This window comes from Nannobrachium achirus (genome assembly GCF_963921795.1).
Source record: "Nannobrachium achirus genome assembly, chromosome: 1".
Classification (NCBI taxonomy): Eukaryota; Metazoa; Chordata; class Actinopteri; order Myctophiformes; family Myctophidae; genus Nannobrachium; species Nannobrachium achirus.
The window spans coordinates 75,175,202-75,192,297 of record NC_137810.1 but is presented as its reverse complement, the minus strand read 5'-3'; the positions used below and the strand labels follow the sequence as shown (position 1 = coordinate 75,192,297).

Genomic DNA, 17,096 nt, shown 5'->3' with positions numbered 1-17,096 from the left:
TGACAGTATCACCTTGAATGAACTAACATCGTCCATGTATCGTATAGTCAACCATGTATTGTGATGCATATCGTATCACTATTAAATGTATCGTTTCACCCCTAACTCCACATGCACCACCAGCCTGATGTCAGCCTCGAGCCTCCTCAATCCTGTTGGAGATGTCTGGGATCTCTTCACAACCAGCCACCTTTGTCATAATCATCAGAGACAAAGGGATTGCTTTCATATAGTGCTTTTATCCAAAGCGCTTTACAATATATTTCACATTCACTCATTCACACACACATTCACACACCGATTGTGGGGGAAATCATGCAAGGTACCAACCTGCTCATCGGGTGTTAAGGTTTAGTTCTGGTATAGTAATCCACAGGTGCAACCCTGGTTTATCTTATTGGGTTAGTTGGGTTTTCTGAGGTTTAGAGCTAAATTAGATATAGCTCGACTCAGCAGTTAGGGGTTCAGTGTCTTGCTCAAGGACACTTCAACACATACTGTAGCCAGGAGGTGCTCACCATGCTGGGAATCAAACATGGAACCTTCAGATTCCAAGGCGGCCACTCTTCCTCCTGAGCCTCTGTCGCCCGTCAATAGGCAATTTAAGCTTTGGGCGGCTACGGTTTTGGAAGGCTGAGCAAATTTCAAATATGTCAGTAATTTATTTATATATGTATGTCATATCTGCCATGTGCAGCTTCAAAGCCTATACAAGCCAAACTGAAATGTAATTGTCAACGACAAAAAACTCAATTAAACCGTTGATCACAATCATTTGAGTGAAAATGTATCGTCATTTAGAATGTCATAATCGTGACGGCCCTAGGTGGAGTATCCATTTAACTCTGGGAGAGTATACGTAACCAAATGGACCCATTGGGTACAACTCAGAGCCAGAATGGGTCAAACAATAACAGAAATATGTTTCAAGGTTGTTGTTTTTTTATGTTCTTTTCTGTGAGCACTTTGATTATAAGAAACACTAATATAACAATAATTTGTGCTCTTTCAATTCTATATTATATTTTCAACATCTTTGATGCTGTGTGATGCTGCAGCGTGACACGTAGTTAACTTGTAGATATTTTCTTTTGTCACGTGACGTCAACCCAATTTGGAATGGAATTACCATAATAGGCTACCATTCTATGCTTTGTTTTTGCTACACTGCCTGTCTTTGGGCATGGCACACAGGAGTAAGAGACTCATTATTGTGCTGAATGGTTGTTATATAGGCCTGGAAATTGGGTTAAATATTCTGGAAAAGTTTTAGAAGTTCATTGGTAAACATGTGTGGGAACCCTGGTTCTAACAGAACATAGACAGACACTGTAGTGACAACGGAGCAACAAGAGGTGGCGCCAAACACACAAAAAAGAACACCCAGAACAACAGAGCAACTCAACAGCAAACCAAAAGAAAGAAAGCTTTAAATAAAATACAAGATCAGAGACTTTACAGGTCCATGTGGTTCCATTTGTACACTCTGAGTTAAATCAACACTGAGGATTTAACATGGTAGATTGGATTCCCGGACAAAAACGTTATCACACTTTTAATTTAAATGTTTATATTCACTGCTATAGACCAGTGGTTCTCAACCTTTTCAGGCCGCGACCCCCAAAATAATCATTTTTCAACTGGGGACCCCTCCCACCCTACGAGCACTAAGAGTTGAGCCATTACATTTTGTATAACACGGTTCTATTGTGAAAATAGTAGATCTACATGCTCACAATTCCTCGCAACGCGAGGCGTTGTGAGCATGTAGAATAATTTTGTTATTTTAGAGGTGTTTAACAGTCCTTAAACTGTCACTTTAGAAATGTGCATAAACCCTCTATACACTTAAACTTTGTGTTGTTTTGTTTACTGTTGAGTGAGAAAACAATGTTGCACATTAAGTTAATCATCTGGGGACTCCCCATAATAATGTGGCGACCCCCCTGGGGGTCCCGGCCCACAGGTTGAGAACCACTGCTATAGACAACATGAGCTGTCAAGTTTCACTTCCATGCTGACACTGCAGTGTGTGTGTGTGTGTGTGTGTGTGTGTGTGTGTGTGTGTGTGTGTGTGTGTGTGTGTGTGTGTGTGTGTGTGTTTGCATGGCAGGGAGAGAGAGAGAGAGAGAGAGAGAGAGAGAGAGAGAGAGAGAGAGAGAGAGAGAGAGAGAGAGAGTTTCTGTTTCACCAAAGAAGACGATTAAGATTCATCAGTCACGTCTTTGCTGAACACATTCTGGTAACATTTCTAATAATTACGCCATTATTATGGAGCGTTAATGACCAATACAGTGTTGTTAATGTATATTAAGTATACTTACTTTTCCATATATGCAGTTAATGTATTGTACTTTTATGACGGCTTTGTTTACTGATGCCTTTGCATGTTGAATTATGTATTATAGGTTTGTCTACTGAGCAACATATTAAAGTTGTTTATCAGATGCAACATTAAAGTGATGAAGACATTAATGTGTTATTAATTACAATATATGGTGGTGAACAGGGGCATTCTGCATAATGACATAGATAGGCTACTTTTATATTAGGTAATTACGTGTTATGAGGTATTTTGTTTTTGTAGTATTGCAACTTTTACTTATGTCAAAGTTTTACTTAAAGGGGAGTACAACTCATTTTCTACTTTGAACTATGTCATTAATATATCTTAGTTAGGGTTGTTTGGTAGAAATAAGAAATGAAGATGTACTCTTTGACTGGCAAAGTACACCTTCATGATGTCACTGATCACATGACCCCACAATCAATCCTCCAGTTCTAGGCAACACAGAAGGGGGGTTCTTTTATATTATTTCACCTTAACTCTGAGGTACAGTAATGACAATGTTGAAAATTAGTTGTATTCCCCTTTAAAGAAACTAAAACTATAGTAAAACTATATTATCTTTTTTATTATTGTCTTACCCCTTGTCAAAATCCCCTGGTTAGTTTTTCTCTTTATTACTTGATTTTAATGGATGACAAATCATTTTTTGACATTGTGTAGCTTATCATTACTGTTTCCATTATGATTGTGTTTAGAGGCCATGACAGGACGTTATTATTGGCCTGCCAGTCTGGCGGTGGGCGTGGCTTTACTCCTGACAGCCAGCCAATCACAGGACACGTGTGGAGGCCAAGATGGCCAACCAGGAGAGGCAGGAGTGGCGGGGAGAAACGGCTGGCTGGGTCCCAAAGGAGAGAAAGGAGAGCCAGGTAAAACTCCTCTCCTCTACTTTCCTCTCCCCTACTCTCTCCTTCACTCTCTTCTCTTCTCCTCTCCTCTCTCACTCTCCTCTTCTCCCTCACTCTCCTCTCCTCTCCTCTGTTGCCAATGCTTTTGTACACCGAATTAAAGGACAACTCCAGACTAAATAACTTCTAGGCTCATTTTCCTACTTATATTGATCCCAAATTACAGTCAATGGGGTCTATTCGGCAGAAATGCCCCTGTTTTCCAGTTTCCCCAGCAGAACCCAGCAGCCCTCATGGCATAGAGTGGCCATGAGGGCCATCACTTTTACACTATTTGTTACGGTCAAATGTTTTTTCCCCCCATGAATGTGTTACTAGTTGTCAATACAAACACATCCATGCCTTGGTTGTCCCACATGAGCCACCACAGTCTCATAAATCATGTTTTGGGACACAACTGCCACTGTCTGTACTGGCCAATCACAGCAGGTCTTTTCTGGGACTTGGCAAAACACATAACAGCATAACAATACATAATGACAACTAAATTAGTAACACATTCATGAAAAAAAAATATATAATAAAAGAAAAACACTTTTGACCGCAACAAATAGTGTAAAAGTGATAGGCTTATGTTATGGGCTCCACTCTATGCTATGAGGGCTGCTGGGTTCTGCTGGGGAAACTGGACAACAGGAGCATTTCTACCTAATAGACCCCAATCCCCATGGACCGTCATTTGGGATCAATATAAGGAGGAAAATAAGCCTAAATGTTATTTTGTGCGGAGTTGTCCTTTAAGTTTGAACCTTTCGGTTATAAAATAGTTATTTATTTTTACATTGCAGTTCGGTTGTAAAATTGTTATTTATTTTTACATTGTTGTAGTGATTGACTCAAGTGAAAAGCGCAATAAATACGAGTGTCCTTCCTCCAGCCGCCCCAGTGCATGCTGGTCCTGTGGCGGTGGATCCCGGCGCCCTCCTCAGACTGAAGGGGGAGCGCGGGACCCGAGGGTTTCCTGGAGAGCCCGGTATGAAGGGTCTGTCGGGGGACTTGGGACCCGAGGGAGCGTCTGGTCCGCCTGGACCCCCGGGAGCTGCTGGAGGAGCGGACAGACAAGGTACATTCCAGCTGGGGTCAGGGGTGATCAAGGAAATAAAAAAACTAACTGCCCTCAAAATATTTAACCCAGGCCTGGAACCATTGTAAACCATTATTATATGCTTTAACTATTAAAAATTAAAAATGCAGATATACAAGCTCACAGTGCTGCACCGAGTGCCACGTTTCGAGCTTGTAGAGCTGCTATTATAAAAGAAAAAGAAAAAAAGTCTTTGAATATATCTTTTTAAAAGTGAACATTTTAAATTCAAATATTTGCCAAGAATAACATATTTTGAGATGGAGGTCCGTGGTCAAATACATGTAATTTGGGGGGTCCTTGACATGAAAACGTTTGAGAATCGCTAGAATCGAGGCAAAGAAAAAGAAGATTTTTCAAAAATAGCAGATCTACATGCTCGCAGAGCGGCACTCCCTCGCAAATTAATCGCATATTTTTTATCTGTTCTAAAATCTACCTTAAATAGATATTAATACTCATTTCAACATGGGAGTACACTACTAGTTGCTTTATACAAATGCAGCATGTTATTTATATTACAAATACTGTCCAGAAGAACAAACTTGAAAATATCTGTTTCCATTAGCACAGATTGAAATTGGCTTTTATACTAGGAATGTTATCACATACACCCCAGCATCCTTATTCTGGAGGTAACATTCACCAAAAATATCTACAAGCTCAAAACAAGACATGTTGTGAGCTTGTAGAACCGCTATTTTGAACGTTGGTGTATGGAAAAATACTTCCGGTGTGTTTTACATAGCATAGAGGGTCTAAAAGTTCTAACTGAAGTAATATTGATACATTCTAAATATTATCAAAGTATGTACAATGTATTTTGTACGAGTTAAAAAAGCCCCATTTAAACAAGCCCAAAGGCTTTCTCATGGTCTTTATCCTTTTAGTTGACCTTGTATTAGTGAACTGTAGTGTCCTGTTCCTTTTTCCTATGCAAACTTCTGATAACATATTCAATCAATCAATTCCAAGTCACCCTGGTGCACTTAGAGAAAGTGCTGTAGAGACACTGTGATGGAGGAGGTCTTTAGTGACCACGTCCATCATGTTTCAAGGCTAGTGTGACAGCTGTGGTGTGCGGCACAAGGCATAGGCCTACTGTTTATGTTGTATATGTATTAATTAGTTAATAATGTGTTAACCTCAACAGCCTTAGTAATAATGCATTTACAGGTCTAAATGGGTTTAATAATGAAAAGGTTAAATGCTGGTTAAAATCAAACCAAACACTAGCTGCAAACACTAATATGTTAAGCATGTTTTAGAATGTTAATGTCACTGCTTTCTGACTGTAATTTGGGAATGTTATGGATTTTGTACGTTTTTTTCTTTTTTGTTATTTATTAGAGCTTCATGATATTTGTATAAAAGGCCTAACCAGGGACTGGGGTCTCGGCTCTAAACCCTATGCAACTTTAGGTGAACTATACTTAACCCCCGGTAGGGAGATGCTGCTATATCCAGCCAAGTTGTCATGACAACGGACACTCACACAAACCACGTGTGCACGTTAACACAACAAAATAAAGACCAGCATTTCACAATTGCCACATCCATTTTAGCTGCTACAATAATGAGGAATGGAAACTTGACTAAAATGACTGTATCTGCCGTGTCTCTCGCTAAACAAAGTACACAATAATCCAGCTGCATGGTCAGGTCAACCAAAGGCACCCCCGGTAGGGAGATGCTGCTGTAATGCAGTGTGTGGGTGACTGGATAATAATATTCTGTTTATAATGGTTGTCATGTTAAAAAGAAAACTATTACTACAATCAAATAGAAATAAGCTTGCTACGTCTACATATTAAAAAATAAATAATATAAAAATAATTTAAAAAAGAATAAATACAACTTTTTTATGGACTTTTCGACTATTACCAACATATTTAGCTTGCTGCTTATTGCATACATTTCAAAATATATTTTCGTGAATGGATTTGTTACTCGGATTTCAGGAGGTGTAGTTCCAGATGCTAGTATATACGTAGCATTCGGAGATTGTGGAATAGTTGTCTGCCTATGCGAGACTATACTAATATATTTACTTTGTTTCCCCATTGGTTCTCATATATGCTGACTTGTCCCCATTGGTTCTCATATATGCTGACTTGTCCCCATTGGTTCTCATATATAGGCTCCAGTCCTTCTCAGGCTCCTCAGTCGGCCTTCTCTGTGGTCCGGACGCTACCCTCCTACCCCGCCTACAACCAGCCAATCCTCTACCAGACCCAAGCCATCAACAGGCCTGGAGACATGAACCTCTCCACCGGACACTTCACCTGCAGGGTGCCTGGAGTCTATTACTTTGTCTTCCACGCCATGTCCAAGGTAAGATCTTTAGGTCTACTGTTACTTAATGTGTTATAATATAATGTGTCTAAAACCAAAGCCATCTCCTTTCTATGGGAAAAGTGAGTTTTACCTGACGAGCATCACAGTGTCTCTACAGCAGGGCTTCTCACAGTGGGTGCCGTGGCACCCTATGGTGCAGTAATGCAAGTCCAGGGTGCCTCAGAGATTTATCAATATTACTTCAGTTAAACCATTTACTTCAGTTTAAGTGAGTTGCACTGTACTTGAGTTATTTTCACATACACAAACTCTCTTCACTAAATACAGCAGATCTACAAGCTCACAATGTTTTCCCATACAAAAACTCTCTTCACCAAATACAGCAGATCTACAAGCTCACAATGTTTCTTGTTGTGAGCTACTGTAGTAGATCATCTATTTTTGGTGAAGTGATTAAATGCCAAGTATAAAAGTAATGGAACATATTTTAAGTTTGTTACTTGAAGATTTAGTCCGGTTCACTATGTTAAGAAATGTTTATTCGTTCAAAATTTGTGGGGATTTGTAAAACTATACATTTTTGGAATCTTCAGAGCATGGGGAATCCAAAAATCTTTGTTTACATTTGCACAGAAACCTGCAAAGCCGCCATTTTGGACGTTCAAAATGGCTGACATAAAATACATAATTTGTGCCATCTTGGCTTCTAGACAACCTAGAAACTTAATTAAACATGCCAATCCTATGTTTTCTGGGTCAAGGAATCAAATGAGTAAATGATGGTTGTAAAATATTGCGGACCCCCACCCCCTTTCTGGGTGTTATCTATTTTGGGACCTCCCAGAACAGTACGCCAGCCAGTTAATGTCCGATTTTCATAATATCAGAGTTGTTTTGTAGGTTTTAAAACATCCCAAGTTAATTTATTACACTTTTAAAGCAGCCAGAATGACCTGTCTGACTTTTGGTTGGCGTCTTTCCTCACCTTGGACCCCCCAGACAGACCCCTGAGCCTATCTCAGTAATCGCTCTGCTCCAGAACAATGTTAAATTATATCATAATTGAAGCATAAAAGTTGTTGTAGCTGGGCTCTGGAAACAGAAATGAGTAGTAGCAAATAACAGGGGTATTCCACAGGGGGTCTGGGACCCCTGGGGGGTCCTCATAGTTACTACAGGGGGTACGCCAAATCTTTATGGGATCTTTTTTTTTTTTTTTTTTTTTTTACATTTGAAACTTTGAATGTTTTTAGGTATCCTGGGTTATGTATTGTACTTTGATGGTTTATTAGTATTCTCAGTATTATTTATATATTTTTGTGTGTTAGACAGTTATGGTTGACAGGTGTTACTGCAGGGATTGCAATAATTAAGGTATTGCAACTTCTTACTTTGGGCGTGCAGAACAACGTGTCTATTTATTGCACTGCACTCACACTGACAACACAACACGCACACCTCTTTGTATTGTCACCCCTCACCCTAGAGCCCATGGTCAATTATGCCCAAAGAGATTCACTACAATACAGTAATTTCAGACATGCAGGATCTATTCGTCTTTATCACCGTCATCTTCGATGTCCAACCTAATATTGTTGACAGTGTCTCCACCATAGTATAGAGTAAAAGGCAGGTTATTTGACTACCTGCACCATCCCTTGCAAACTGCTTTTCAGTCACATTATGAGCTCAAGTACTGCCTTTGAAGCAGGGAGGGCAAGACACCTGACTGGAACATACCCTCCACTCTCTGAATTCCATCTATTTTCTTCAATTGGTGGGCAATTTGACAGGTATGATTTATCCCTCATTGTGACGTAGTTGGCACAAAGGATTATGTGGTAACAGTGCAGCACAAGTTGGAGGTAGTATCTCAAGCTCTAAGTTCTTTGACAGAAATAGTTCCCATCTGAGTAATTGCAGGGTTGTTGTACCTTTTGAACTGTAAACACGGCATGCAAAATGCTCCAATGATGTTGATGGATGCTCACCATTAATAAGCTCAGGAGGAAACCTTGCCAAGGTCCTTGAAGCGGTTTATGGCTTGGTCATCATCATCAGGCTTCGAGTAGGCATTGACCCATGTACTTTGGAGATTCCAACAAATGTTCTTCCCCAGTCAGCAACAGGTAGATTGTGTAGGCCAAGGAACCCTTGACATTTGTGACATCCAATAACTTGACCTCACTCGAATATATCTATATATTTTTTTTTTGTATCTGTTGCAAATTTCAGAGAAGTAACAGCAGGAGGACATCAGTGTCGGGTGACCAAACACATATATCTCGCAAAGCACCATAAGCAGAAGAGGCAAGGACTTTAGTAATCAGGGCCTATTCATGTGTGTGCACTTCCTCAAAATCATGTCCCTTGATGAATGTATTGTATTATGATGCCTACTTTGTCATAACTGACAAATTGCCCTGAGCTTCCATCAATCGAAGAAAATAGATGGAATTCAGGTTGCAAGGGACGGTGCAGCTGCTCAAACAATAACCTGCCTTGCACTAGCTCCTCCCTGCAAATGCTATGTTGGAGACAGTCAACACTATTAGGGAGGACATATGAAGAGTTCATTTGCAAAAACAGATAACTCCGTTTTTATAAATGTTCACAAATCCAGTTTTTTATTGTGCACTCAAAGTAATATCAATCAAACTGAAGTTGGGTGGATTTGACTAAGTAAAAATGACTTAACAAAATAGATGTATCATAAAAAATGTAACTTTATTAGAAAATAGTTTTTCTTTTAATTTAAACTTATTTTTTTGGCAAAAACAGATAACTCCAACAGTCGTTTTTTATCAAAAACAGATACCGTAACTCCACAATTGATGTTTCACCATTGAATTTTGCCATATCGAGGACGCAAAAAGGATTTCCAGAATTTTACAGGAGAGCAAAAACAAAGTTTTGACAACATACTTAAGTAGTCTGTACTTTTATAGGGGCCACGTGTAGCCACCAGGGGGCACAATAGGGGACAACTCAGGGGCCCCTGGGGTGCTAAAGGTGCACCGTTGCTCCAATCTGCACCAAACTTGGCACAACCACTGTTCAGGGGTCTACCAAGACAATAGTCACACCAGGGGCCACCTCACAGGCCACACCAGGGGCCCCAGTGTACCATATCAACGGCCCCCGGGGGCCCCAGGGTGCCAAAGGCACACCATTGCTCCAATCTGCATCAAACTTAGCATGAACACTGTTTAAGGGTCTGCCATGACAATAGTCACACAAAGGGCTAAACCAGGGGCCCCAGTGTACCATATCAGGGGCCCCTGGGGGCCCCGGGGTGCCAAAGGCACACCATTGCTCCAATCTGCATCAAACTTAGCATGAACACTGTTTAAGGGTCTGCCATGACAATAGTCACACAAAGGGCTAAACCAGGGGCCACAGTGTGCCATATCATTGGCCCCTGGGGTCCCCAGGTGCCAAAGGCGCACTGCTGCTCTGATCTGCACCAAATATGGCACAAACACTGTCCATGGGTCTACCATGACAATAGTCACACCAGGGGCCACCTCACAGGCCTCATCAGGGGCCCCTGTATATCAGGGGCCACTGGGAGCCACACGCCACATGGGGCCACATGGTAGACCCCTGAACATTTTTTGAGAAAATGTTGGTGCATAATGGGGCAACAGTGCGTCTATGGAACCCAGAGGCCCCTGGGGGCCACACATGGCCCCTGAGAGCCACACATGGCCCCTGGTGTGACTTTCCTCATGGCAGACCCCTGAACAGTGTTTGAGACACATTTGGTGCATAATGGGGCAACAGTGCACATAATGGGGCAACAGTGCGCCTATGGCACCCAGAGGCCCCTGGGGGCCACACATGGCCCCTGGGAGCCACACATGGCCCCTGGTGTGACTATCTTCATGGCAGACCCCTGAACATTGTTTGAGAAAATGTTGGTGCATAATGGGGCAACAGTGCGTCTATGGCACCCAGAGGCCCCTGGGGGCCACACATGGTCCCTGAGAGCCACACATGGCCCCTGGTGTGACTATCTTCATGGCAGACCCCTGAACATTGTTTGAGAAAATGTTGGTGCATAATGGGGCAACAGTGCGTCTATGGAACCCAGAGGCCCCTGGGGGCCACACATGGCCCCTGAGAGCCACACATGGCCCCTGGTGTGACTTTCCTCATGGCAGACCCCTGAACAGTGTTTGAGACACATTTGGTGCATAATGGGGCAACAGTGCACATAATGGGGCAACAGTGCGCCTATGGCACCCAGAGGCCCCTGGGGGCCACACATGGCCCCTGGGAGCCACACATGCCCCCTGGTGTGACTATCTTCATGGCAGACCCCTGGAACAGTGTTTGAGACAAGTTTGGTGCATAATGGGGCAACAGTGTGCCTATGGCACCCAGAGGCCCCTGGGGGCCACACATGGCCCCTGGGAGCCACACATGGCCCCTGGTGTGACTATCCTCATGGCAGACCCCTGAACAGTGTTTGAGACACTTTTGGTGCATAATGGTGGCAACAGTGTGCATAATGGGGCAACAGTGCGCCTATGGCACCCAGAGGCCCCTGGGGGCCACACATGGCCCCTGGGAGCCACACATGGCCCCTGGTGTGACTATCTTCATGACAGACCCCTGGAACAGTCTTTGAGAGAAGTTTGGTGCAAAACGGGGCAACAGTGCGCCTGTGGCACCCAGAGGCCCCTGGGGGCCACACATGGCCCCTGGGGGCCACAAATGGCCCCTGGTTTGACTATCCTCATGGCAGACCCCTGAACAATGTTTGAGACAAGTTTGGTGCATAATGGGGCACCATCTTGGATCACATGGTCTAAACACGCTGCCCAATGGATTTATCTGTTTCTGCAAACAAAGTGCTATGTCACTTGTCTGTTTTTGCTACAAAACCTTATCTTTGAGGGCGTTTAGAATGGGATATATCTGCCTTAACAACAAAATTGATTTTATATTCTAATAAAACTCTAACTTAACTGTGATTTACAATAGTCATCTCATTTTTTTCCAAAATGGCTTTTATCTGTTTTTGCAAATGAACTCTTCATATATTGTAGTGAATCTCCTTGGGCATAATTGACCATGAGCTCTTTAAGAGGATAGGGTGTGGGGTTTTGGGCTGACGATAACAAAGAGGTGTGTGTGTGTGTGTGTGTGTGTGTGTGTGTGTGTGTGTGTGTGTGTGTGTGTGTGTGTGTGTGTGTGTGTGTGTGTGTGTGTGTGTGTGTCAGTGTGAGTGCAGTGCAATAAATGGACACGTTAGTCTGTGCGCCCAAAGTAAGAAGTTGCAATACCTTGATTCTTGCAATCCCTGCAGTAACAACTGTCAACCATAACTGTCTAACACAAAACATGTTATAAATAATACTGAGAATACTAATAAACCATCATTATACATAAAAATGTTAAAAGTTAAAAAAAAAAGTTTAAAAATATAGATTTGGCGGGCCCCCTGTAGTAACTCTGAGGACCTCCCAGGGGTCCCGGACCTCCTGTGGAAGACCCCTGGTATTTGCTACTACTCCTTTTTGTTTTCAAAGCCCAGCTACAACAACTTCTATGCTTCAATTATGATCTGATTTAACATTGTTCTGGAGCATGAGCAGAGCGATTACTGAGATAGGTTCAGGGGTCTGTCTGGGGGGTCCCAGGTGAGGAAAGACCCCAACCAAAAGTCAGAAAGGTAATTCTGGCTGCTTTAAAAGTGTAATAAATGAACTCAGGATGTTTTAAAACCTACAAAACAACTCTAATATTATGAAAATGGGACATTAACTGGCTGGTGTACTGTTCTGGGAGGTCCCAAAATAGATAACACCCAAAAAGGGGGTGGGGGTCCGCAATATTTTACACCATCATTTACTCATTTGATTCCTTGACCCAGAAAACATAGGATTGGCATGTTTAATTAAGTTTATAGGTTGTCTAGAAGCCAAGATTATGTCGGCCATTTTGAACGTCCAAAATGGCAGCTTTACAGGTTTCTGTGCAAATGTAAACAAAGATTTCTGGATTCCCCATGCTCTGAAGATTCCAAAAATGTATAGTTTTACTAATCCCCACAAATTTTGAACGAAAATACATAGTGAACCTGACTAATTCTGGACAGAATGTTTTTTCTATTTGTGTGTGTGTGTGTGTGTGTGTGTGTGTGTGTGTGTGTGTGTGTGTGTGTGTGTGTGTGTGTGTGTGTATGTGTGTGTGTGTGTGTGTGTGTGTGTGTAGGTCAGTATGTGTATACGTCTGAAGAGTGAGGCTCTGGATCGTGACCTGGGCTTCTGTGACTTCAACACCAGGAGAGACACACAGGTCAGAGGTCAACACACCATTTACTGTAGATCCTACTTCTGTCTCCTGTCCCACATTAAGTCCTGCCACACTATACTGTAATGTTTTAACCCAGTGGTTCTCAACTTGTGGGTCGGGTCCCCAAATTATTTTGGGAGGTCCCCCAGATGAGTAACTTAATGTGCAACATTGTTTTCTAACTCAGCAGTAAACAGACCAACTACAAAGGCAGAGTGCAGTAACTACATTTTTGGACACACAAACGTATTTGTGTATCCCAAAGGTCAAATTAGCCATCATGATATTGGGGGGTGAACAATTACCTCAAGAACAGATATACAATCAGTGTAATATCACTTATATGCCTATATCTCATTTGGCTGATCAGCTGTAACACTATTAAACCCATTTTTTGATGACATTTCTGTTCGTATACTGCACTCTGCCTTTGTAGGGCAGAGTGTTGTGTGCACATTTCTGAAGTGACAAAGGACTTTTAAGAACTTTTCAGACTTTTAAGAACTTTTCAGACTTTTAAGACCTCTAATATTAGAGGCAGAAGTTGTGAAAATAGCACCGCCAGGTCGGGAGCGTGTTGCTGTTACTACCGGTACATGTCATCTTTTCGACACCCGACTCTAACCCTAACCCTAACCTCCGCGGGGTGAGTCGCTAACCCTCCGGTCGAAATGATGGTCGTTCGAAAGAGCGCGTTTTTCCCCGCCAGGTCGCCGTTACTATCAAAACCACCACCGGCTGTCAGTCTGTCTGTCACATGTCACACTTTTGCCCTATTCATATCTTCGCTGCGTTGCCCCTATCCATGCCAAACTTTGCACACACACTCCTTGGCTGCCAAACCACAACCTCCACCCCTCATTTCTCACATGGCCCTCTTCTAGCGCCACCATGAGGCCGATTCTTGCAAAACACATTTTTGGACACTGCTCCTACAGATTTTGCCCTAAAATCACGCAAAGCGGTACACAGTATCTCTAAAGTCATGTCATCAACATGGATCTGTCCCATTTCCCATATTCCCTCCTGATTAGCTTCATTGCCTTCTAAAATTTGTGTATGCGACCTGGCAGTCACTTATCTCCCGATTAGGGAGTCTTACTGGTATAATCAGCTATGTTTGAATAGCCAAAGTATAGAATTATGCATTTTAGTTCAAATCTAAAATGACCCAGATACTTTTAACGGGTCATATAAAGACCCACCTGTTCTCCCTGGCTATTCTTTCTGTGTGAGGATGGATGCCCCCCATGGTTCATGGCCACTCTGTCCTAGCCTGGCGGGGCCCGACGTCATACTGCGTTCACTCACTCATTCCTTCCACAGTATAACGTCTGGCCTTTGGCCTATTGGCAGCGTGAAAAGTGGGCGGGAGTACTTGCCTTGACAGACAGACTCTTCCAACCAATCAGCGTAGCCAAACATCTCTCAGCCAGTCGGAAGAACGGCAAACAAACACGTCTTTTCGGACGATAAACTCCACTAGCGCATCCTCCGTGTTCCTTTTTAATTGTTGTAATTGATTCCAACTCTGAAATAACTGCACTTATTGCTTGTTCTATGGTTAGAGCGTTAACTGTTACACTTGTTGCATCGCGAGGGCAGCCATTGTTGTTTTGAAAATGCTGCAGCATGCATCTACGTCACCGTCTACACATGGACCAATCAGGGAAATCTTTTCACTTGTTGTCAGGAAAGACAGCTACGTTTGTTGTGCGGAAGCAGTCACTGATTGGCCCCGATCAGAAAATAATCATAATACTCGCTGCCAATACCTGGAAGTCCAGACGTTATACTGTGGAAGGAATGAGTGAGTGAACGCAGTATGACGTCGGGCCCCGCCAGGCTAACTCTGTCCTTCCACCTCAAGCAAAGTAATGTGGTCATCCTTGATTGGAATACGCTTTGGGTCAACGGATATTGTTTTTAAATGTTACAGAGCCGCCGCTAGGGTAGTGAGAGCGCTGCGGTCGCACAGGCCTCGCACCTGGGGGTCCTCGCGCTTTTTTTTATATCAATGTTAACAGAAGGGGTGGGGATTTGGGTTTTGGTCATATCATTTTGGGGGTCCTTGACATGACAAAGTTTGAGAACCACTGATATAGCAATGTATGTTTTTTTCATGTAACTGTTAGGATTTAGAAGACAGGCCTATGTCAGCGGTTCCCAAACTTTGTCATGGCAAGGACCCCTATTTGGCCACAGCCCCCCACCTCAAAATATTTTGTTCCAGGGACCACCAAGAAGCAAAGATTTTAGTTAAAAATGTTCACCCTGAATTTGGGTCTCGCTTCATGCTTGATGCACAATAGATGCATGCGGCCATGACTGATGATGATGATGGTGGTGATGATGATGATAATGATGATGATGATGATTCTGGTGGTGATGTCATTGCAGGTGCTGTCAGGGGGCGTGGTCTTGCAGTTGACCCAGAATCAGAAGGTGTGGCTCGAGGCTTTCAGAGACGAGAAAGGCCAAACAGATTCGCACAGAGCAGACACCCTGGAGAAGGAGATCATCTTCAACGGGTTCCTTGTCCTCCCCTGAAAGCAACCAATCAATGGCTTCCTTGTCGTCTGAAAGCAACCAATCAATGGCTTCCTTGATTAATTAATCATCACATCAATACAAATATTGCTATTGCACCAGCGTTATATTACTTTACATGTTACTCCAATTTCATTTTGTATCTACGAATATTGAATATTAAAGGCTTGATAATTAAATCAATGAAATGTGTGTGATGACTTTCTTATTTTAAGCTGCTGGTCTCAGACACACGTCCATTTCAATTATGCTTTTAGATTTACATTATATTACATTGCTGTTTAGTTATATTACTACATTTATTTATATGAAGCAAACGTTAAGTCATTCTTGAACATGGACATGATTTGATCTACAATCTAGTGTGTAATCGATGTTGATTCCTGAATGAAGCACACCTTTATACAGTATATATATCACTGTTTCTAGTGTGTAATTTATGTTGATTCCTGAATGAAGAACATCTTTATACAGTATATATCACTGTTTCTCACACACTGGGTCAGGACCCATTTGTGGGTCACAGACACATTTTTATGGGTCACAACTAGAGTGAAAATCCATTTTCTTGTCCTACATTAAAACATTTGGTAAGATTTAACCCATTTAGGCCTAGAATTATTGAATGCTTAAACCAGTGAAAAATAGCAGATATACAAGCTCACAGCTTGTAGATCTGCTATTTTTGAAAACGTTGTGAATGTGTGCAAATCGTTCAATATATGTATTTTCAAAGCAAACATTTGTAACTCAAATATTGCTTCTCGGTGTTCCCTGGAACTAGATGGGGGTCCGTGGCCAAATAAATATCATTGTGGGGGTCCTTCACATGAAAATGTTTGAGAACCACTGACATAGTTGTCTCTGAAGAACAGACTAACTGAGCTAAGTTAAGTGAAAGGGACCTTTTCTTTGACGATGGCCGGCCAGTTTGCTGACATAGAAACATCAGTTTTTCAAAAAACCTTAGAAGGATCCAAAAGATACTTCGGGTCAAAATTCTAATTTTCACGATTTTTCAAAAATAGATTTAAATAACGATACACATTAATGTGTACCCGTAAACAAACTGTAGGCTGTAGTTCCTGGCAGCACTGTTCATTTCATTGACTAAAATACGGAAACTGTTGGTTCCACTTCTGTCGACAAAACAGGATTACTGCATGTTTTTTTGTGAGGGTACCTACCCTAGGGGACAGGGGGAGAAAATGCAAACTCCACACAGAAAGGCCCTTTTGCCAACCCCACCTATAGGGTGTGGGCACTGATGAGGAGAGAACACGCCCCCAGTGTCTCCAGCGGGAATCGAACCCAGGAACTTCTAGCTGTGAGGTGACAGAGCTACCGACTGTGCCACCGTGCCCCCTGTTAGAATGATGTTTTTGTCTGGCCACACCCACCTGTTCATTAAGTATACCTGCTTTTCAGGTGAGTGGTGACCCAGCTGAAGTTACCCACAGCCCACAGCTGTATGGTAAAAAGGGGAGGGGATGACGTTATTGTGTCATTGAAGCGGGTATTTCGATTGGAGCTTTAACTCAGAGGCTTTAAGCTTTCAGGAAGAAACCAAAAATACACAGGGAAGACATATTTGCATATT

At 42.4% G+C, this 17,096-nt stretch overlaps 1 protein-coding gene across 1 annotated transcript; it reads left to right on the top strand.

Moving 5' to 3' along the window:
* The first annotated feature begins 2,154 nt into the window (after positions 1-2,154).
* Positions 2,155-15,587, top strand: LOC308291523 (complement C1q tumor necrosis factor-related protein 5-like). Its single transcript, XM_080733552.1, has 6 exons — positions 2,155-2,242; positions 3,046-3,219; positions 4,136-4,321; positions 6,483-6,676; positions 12,866-12,949; positions 15,347-15,587. The coding sequence occupies exons 2-6, from the start codon at positions 3,051-3,053 to the stop codon at positions 15,494-15,496; spliced, it is 783 nt and encodes a 260-aa protein (XP_080589678.1). The 5' UTR covers positions 2,155-2,242; positions 3,046-3,050; the 3' UTR covers positions 15,497-15,587.
* The last annotated feature ends 1,509 nt before the right edge of the window (positions 15,588-17,096 follow it).